This window comes from Colias croceus, chromosome 9, assembly GCF_905220415.1.
Source record: "Colias croceus chromosome 9, ilColCroc2.1".
Lineage (NCBI taxonomy): Eukaryota > Metazoa > Arthropoda > Insecta > Lepidoptera > Pieridae > Colias > Colias croceus.
In genome coordinates, this window is record NC_059545.1 from 3,948,017 (window position 1) to 3,955,788 (window position 7,772).

The following is a 7,772-nucleotide window of genomic DNA, read 5'->3' on the forward strand; positions in this document are numbered from 1 at the left end:
CAATAGAAATTACAATTTCATTCCTCAGTTCATTAGTTTCTCACCTAATTCTATATCCACCTAATTGATTACTTACTCCAATTTATTCAATATACCTAATACTTCAAATTTAATAAGATAAAAGCCACTTCATGTACAAGGAGCTTATTGAGAAGTATCATTGAATATGTAAACACCTCAGTAATATGTTGGAATATATTATTCAGATCACGAATAAGCTAACATGTTACTAATATCTAATTGATTGTGCGAGTAATGTAGTTAACTCCCAGAGGATTATCTGTTAGATATAGAACTGGTGTGTTCATATAATTTGTAATTTTATTAGAATTGTAATCATTACCTACTGTTTATGCCAATTAGTATACTAATTGTACGAGTAAACAGGTTGTTTTCACCAAATAATAAGATAAACTGTTGTGTTTTTAATGAAAAAAAATTGACTAGAGAGAAAACTTTCAGGTGTCCGTAACTTCGTGTGCGTTACCTACGTGGTATTTTAAAGGACAGTCCTTATGTATTGTTTTATTCAATTTACCTCTAAAATATTGTCTTAAGTTACGTTTTGTTAATTGTTATACTAGTCAGTGAAACAAACAAAAAAAAGGGCAGCTTTAACCCTACAATAGTCGCGTACCTCAAAGTGACGTGTGAGGTCGCATGTTAATACCATTTCTAAAACCATCATTTGCATTGCACTTGCATTGCAGCATAAAATATCTTATTCTAAGCTAAGTATACTATAGCATTCCTAATCCAGACATCCAGTGGTTGAGTCACCAAAGCTTCGCTATAAAGTGAATAAATACCACATTATCATCACTAACATGTTCTAACAACCTCATGTTATGTTAATCACAGTGTTTTATGACAATTTATACCATAAAAATTCACGTCTTGTTTTGACTGCCTATCTTTTTGCCACTATGTGATTGCAATGTTTTTATATTGCATGGTAATGCGAATACGCTTACTAATACATGCTAGATGCTGTTGGTCCAGTGTGAGCGAAGCGATGCTGGGAATTAACTGCTATAAAAAGGCACATACAAAGGTATAAGTATAGGTATAATAGACTTGCAATAATGATAATCTTTCAACGAGCCAGCTGCCTCTGATTAAAATCTGTTTAATCAGAGGCAGCTATTAAGATTAAAATAACTTTTCACCCGTGTCTTCGCCCACGTCCCTAGTCGATGGAATTTTTCATAGGAATAAAATGTTTCACCGAAGTAGAATCTCCAGACACAAAAATCATGATCGAAATAAAAAAAACCTGATCGAATTTCAGTAAAGGTGCGATGAAATAAGTCACGTCATTCATTACCTGCTACATATTATATAAGAGCTTTTTTTTACTCTTAAAAATATAAATCTACTATCTTGCAGTATACAAACATCTTAAATATTTCAATGAAGAGTCACGTACAAAGCCTAAGAATTTATAGAGCAATACTTAGAAAAATGTGATGTGTATCTCACAATATGGTACGGCTACACTGGGCTACACTTATTCGTATTTATGTTTTATATCTGAGCACTATGTTTACTTTTATTACAGAAGGGGTTAAAGAGATACGAAACGGGAGCCAATATGGTGTATCGGAAATCGCTTTACTGTGGCATTTTATGGGCTGAGAAGTTTCAGCAATTTATTTTGCCCAAATTATTGTATACATAATATTATGTAGTTTCCTTGAAGATTAAGCACCAATAATCAAACTACGTAATAATACTGTAAAGATATCGGTTTCATCATACCACATAGTATAAAACAAAGTCGCTTTCGCTGTCCCTATGTCCCTTTGTATGCTTAAATCTTTAAAACTACGCAACGGATTTTGATGCGGTTTTAAGATAGAGTGATTCAAGAAGAAGGTATTAGTATATAATTTATTTGGTTTTAGACAAAGTGGGCGAAGCCCCGGGCGGTAAGCTAGATTTATTATATTGTTGATGGTAATTGCTTTAGCCACAAAACCTCAAACTCCCATATATTAACTTTTTTCCATTATTCCAGCCATACATCCACAAATATTGTACCTCATGAAATATTTATAACATACAGTACAAGACAGAACAAACTATAACTTTCTGAGTAGTTTCAAAATAAACAACTGATGAGATCGTGTTCTATCGAACGAGCCTGAATAAGCAAGGGAATACTCCGGGAAATATTTTAATAATGAACCCTATAGAGAATAGAATTTTATATTGTTAACTTCAATGCTTAATACTAAAGATAATACGGCTTTATTGAATGCATTGAGACGTGATTGAGACATTCTGAGCCTTAGTTCTAGTAGACTTACCACATGCTGAGCTGTCTGCCAGTCTTTTAATTAGTTTGTAACATGCCATAGTACCAAAAATATCAAATTCATTAATTCACTGTTATTACGTAACTAGTTTTTTTTATACGTAATGTGATGTTCATTCTTTTTTTCATACTATCATCGAACTCTGAATAATAACTTAATGTTTGCTCGAAATAAATCACTAATTATTATTTACAAAACTATTAACATTATAACATTAAAAAAATCATTTATCACCTACCAAGTGTCGAACACGTGTATTTTTCTTCTAATAGGTACCCTAAGTATCTCTGCATCTATAGCAAACATAATATAAATGCCATCAATCGTGATGATTCAGTCATGCCGGTCACAATTGAACAATTATATTCAGCTTGATGTTGCATTAACAGCACGAATTACAATGTCCTAAGCGTGAAATAGCTGATATAATCTATCATTTCTCTACGCGACTACTAATTTTATTGCCCTTTAACAGGGATGTAAGAAACGTTTATTTATTCTAATGTGATTGGATTTTATGAGACAATATATTTATACACAGATAAAGGAGTTAACATTGCGAAAATGATATCTGTTATTATATATTTATATAATTTTGTAATGATTTTGTTTCATATTCATCGAAAATATTGTAAACATTAATTATTAAACTTTGAACAATATATAATTAATTAAATTAGGTAATGTTTATCTCAATAAAACACTCTTTTGCTCCTGAGTAATTGATCTACACAGTACACAATATAATATGTATGTATTATATTGTGTACTGTGTAAATCATAATACATAAATTAATTATTTTTAAGCCTTAAAATATTTCAGCCAATGTTAGGTACGTATATACCGTTTTAAGGTAACTTGAATTTTTTGGTATTTATTGTTGATTGAAAAAACCATCAACAATAAATACCAAAATAGGTCAATGATTCAATAATAAAGGTTTCCACTTTTAAATAGCGTCGCTGAATCTTTCATCTTTGCTTACAAGGTTACAACTTACAACTATACATTTTTCATGAAGCCGCCACGGCCTTTTACAGTTTATACATGAACAAACTCATACCATACATAATGCAATTGATCACTTGAAAACAAGATAAACATGGAAACTGGAATAGAGAAATTTGTACTGTTAATAATTTATGTATGACACAAAACAAGCCAGCATGCTTGTGAAAATATTGAGGTGTTGCAGAACTGCGTAAGTATCAAAATTTATATTTTAGTGTGTATTCTGAAAAAAGGTAACTAAAACTCTATTAAATAACTAAAATAACGTTGTTATTAGTGCGTACAAGACCTACATTTGTATAGTTTTTAACTAAGATTACAAGTTTTTATTATTAATCTCGCTCTATCGTAAAAATACGTTTCATCTAAGTAGTACGTATTGATTATACTATGCATTGCCGTAGAGTCCGTAGACATAATATTATACCAGAATAACATATTTTTATCAAGTCACTTATAGTAAAACTTGCTTTCAGTCGTGGGTGAAACCGCGTGTCATAGTTATAAGGTAAAACATTGTATTTATTCTCTATAATAAAGAAAACATTGCATCAGCTCTTGGTTGGATTGTCACCAATTACCTTTTAAAATATTTAAATTACAAAATAAACAACGCTGTTATTGCGTATCCATTATTTCCTACTATAATGACACGATCAGTTAGTAGGTGATCAATCAAATTTAAATGATATCAACATAGTGACACCATGAATGATAAATTGACTTTAATAGTTTCTTATAGCTCTAATGGGCGCTTACACCAAATTTACTGCTTGAGGCGTGGTTCTAATTGTGTTAATATTCTTCTCAATGTGAGAAAGTTTAATACTTAACTGTTGCTTTATACAATTATGAATTGATTTGCGATTGCTTATTGTGTAATGAAATTTATTTACATTTAGATTTTGACACACTGCATTCATTAGCTCTTACGCTGGTTATAGTAAGCGTTATAAGCGGGAATACCATAGTAAATCTGATAATAATAAATCAGTAAATCATTGGATACTATTACAGTGCTAATACCCTATTTGCAGGTAAGAAATAGCAACCTTGCCTGTGAAACAAATGGGAAAATCATAACTATACGATTAAACCAAGAATAGGAACGTCAATGACCTCCATGTGTCATTACAAAAAATATATATATTTGTCTCACTCATACATAATTAAAATACTAAACGTTATTGCTTTGCTTACCTAAATTATCGACAAAATATAAAAGGTATAATTTATTTAATTAAAAATATATTGTATAATGTATTTGAGATATTTTTTTTGTAATAATACTCTTTCTCATTCTTATTTTTGCCGTTGGCTGCGCATTGCGCAAACTGCGTGAAAGGACGCTAGCCTCCATGACGCAGGACGCCATTTTGTTGTTAGTTTGCCGTGCTAAGCGCACAACGTGTTTGTGGACTGATATTGTTTTCTTTTTTAATAATTTTTGTTAAGTTATTGCTTTTCTGATAGTTTTGTTGTTATTTGTTATTATTGGTATTTGTTTTTGTTACGCATTTTGCTAAAAAATGAGTAAAAAGGGCGTTGTTTTACATGGAAGAGCTCGGGAGATTATACACAATGTGGACAAATACTTTGAGAACGAGAAACAGCACAATTTAGAATTGATACAACAATTAAAGGAAGCACGAATTCTGTGTGGACCAGAAGGAAATATAATTTTGAATCACAAAGTTTACGTTAACATTTTGCAAACGCTGCAAAATTCAAATAAAGTGGGTGAGCGAGTTCATTTGGCTACTGGTATAAATAAAAATACGTTAACACGTATCCGACGCGAGACAAGAGATGCTCAGGCTAGCAGTAGCAAGATAACGACACCAAAAAGAAAAGTTCGCGGCAAATCAGTAGTTTGCGAAAGTTTTGAAATTGCAGCACTACATAACATCATTAATACAATTTACACGGTTAAAAAAGAAATGCCCACATTAAATAAAATATTTTCTACTGCTAAGGAACAATTACAGTATCCGGGTAGTAAAAATACATTAAGACGCATATTAGTCGGGTCATTAGGATACAAATTTAGAAGGTGTCCGAGTAATACATTTGCTCTTATACAAAGACCATATATTGCAGCTTGGCGTGCCAAATATTTGAGACGTATTCGTCAAAACGATGCAATGGGAGCTGAAAAGAAAGCCGTTATTTATTTGGGTGAAACCTCAATTCACGCTCTTTATGCTGGGAATAAATTTTGGCAGACAAGCACAGTATCTGGTATCAAAAAAAATTATAGCGCAAAACCATGTTGGATTATCACACACGCGGGGGGTGAAGACGGTTTCATAGACGGAGCACTTTTCATGTTCAAGTCTGAATTAAAAACGGGAGATAACCAGGACACATTGAATAGTGGCGTATTTATAAATTGGATTAATGAAAGCTTAATACCCAATATTCCGAAAAATTCTATAATCGTAATGGACAACGCACCTTACCACAACATGGAGTATTCTAAGCCTCCGAATATGACCGCGAAAAAAGAAGAAATGCAGTTATGGCTAACAGAGAATAATATAGAATTCGACGAAAACTTCACGAAAGCGGAGCTGTATGAGTTAATAAAAAAGCACAAACCTGAAAAAAACTATGTTATTGATAATATGTTAAATTGCCATGGTTTTGAAGTCTTGAGGCTGCCGCCTTACAATTGTGACTTGAATCCAATTGAATTTATTTGGCACCTAATAAAGCGTAGAGTGGCAGCCAAAAATGTAAAACATTTTGAAAGTGAAATGGAGGGTTTAATGCTAGAAACAATTGCTTCTATTACGAGTGACGACTGGAAGAAAGAATTAAATCATGTTAAACGAATAGAAAATGAGTACTGGCAGAGAGAGATATTGGAAGACGATGATAACTTTAGTTCATTTATAAATACAGGTAACAATGTACCTTTAATTTTACATATTATTTGACGGTATATATAAAACAATACCTACAGTTATTAATAATTTAATTTTACAGGGGATAGCAGTTGTGATGACGACGGCGATGACTACTCGGACAGTGATGCTGGGATAAGCGGAATTGAAGCGGATTCTGATTAATTTTGTCTGTTAATAAAATTTATTATAAAAAACATCTTGTTTTGTTCACCTTACCTAAGTGGTTTGAATTGACAGCTATGACGTCACAGGATGGCGCAAAGTCGATCCTATTTTATTTCATCGAATAATACGGGCAATAAAATGACATTGTGATTTTTTTTTTGGTTATAAAAGCGTAAATATATCCTTTTACTATAGATTAAATTATTATTAGTGTTAATAATTCGCAATACTTTCTCTGTCATTGTTATACAAAAATAACAATGTTTCTTAATTTTCAGCCGCAAATAAATCCAATCTAAAAACACATAACACGAATGGCACCATTATTATTTTTCCTATCTCGCTGAAACGTATCTCTATGAATAATGAAGTGCCATCACAAATAAATGTGGTGTCGCGTTGCACTAATATCTTTATAAGCGTATATAAAATTAGACAATGACCTCACCGCCGCTAAATTTCGTACTGAATTTAATTTGCGGTCTCCATGTCCCACGATGTGCCACTTTGATAATTTGAAATGTTTATAGGGTTGTGCTTTGGAACTAGTGCAATTAGTTTTGGCCATTTATCCCAATCCTCTAGCAAAAAAACTTTGTACAACCATCTATGAATAGGAATGTCAATGACCTTTACGTTAATTTTAAATGAAATGTTATGTTATGAAAAATACGATTTGATGTTGCTCATCAAACAAACGTTACTGTTTAGCATAAATTAATGATTGAAATTAGAACTATGACGTCACAATATGGCGCTAAGTTGATTCTATTCTTAGTTGAATCGTATAGTACCTACGAACATAATATTTTAGAGGTACAATCCTTAAAACTTTGCGGCGTTTTTCAGTTTAGAATCATTCGAATGTATTTTTCAGTCAGTATCTAAAATCCATCTATTGATCTAACTACATAATTTTGCACACAATATACAATATGTTTATAATAGACACTTCAGATAAATTTACCGGGACATGTACCTTGTTTTACTAGTTAGATTTAGTTTTTAAATAGTTCCAGACTGCTCGTCTTCAAACTAAACTGTTTAATTAAAACGAATTAAAATTCACTAATTATACCAACACCCGCATGTGCAAAGAACAATATACATACCCACAATATTTAATTCAAAATTCATTTATTTACTCCCACAATCAAAAATTACAAAAATAAATAATACCAGTTATAATATTATAACATTACTTACAAGTGGGAGACAGAAGCCCAAACGGAGCTATAGGTCTCCTGTGGTCCCCCCTCGTTTACAAGTTTATACAGTTACACAGGAAAAATACAGCTAATACTTATAGTCATTATCAAGACATTTATTACGTCGTATCTTAATCTTAATTTCATATATAAC

The 7,772-nt window shown here is 31.8% G+C and overlaps 1 protein-coding gene across 1 annotated transcript; it reads left to right on the forward strand.

The window, feature by feature from the left end:
- Positions 1–4,767: 4,767 nt before the first annotated feature.
- Positions 4,768–6,407, forward strand: LOC123694545. Its single transcript, XM_045640009.1, has 2 exons — positions 4,768–6,240; positions 6,325–6,407. Exons 1-2 carry the CDS (start codon positions 4,863–4,865, stop codon positions 6,405–6,407), a joined length of 1,461 nt encoding a protein of 486 aa, XP_045495965.1. The 5' UTR covers positions 4,768–4,862.
- Positions 6,408–7,772: the final 1,365 nt, after the last annotated feature.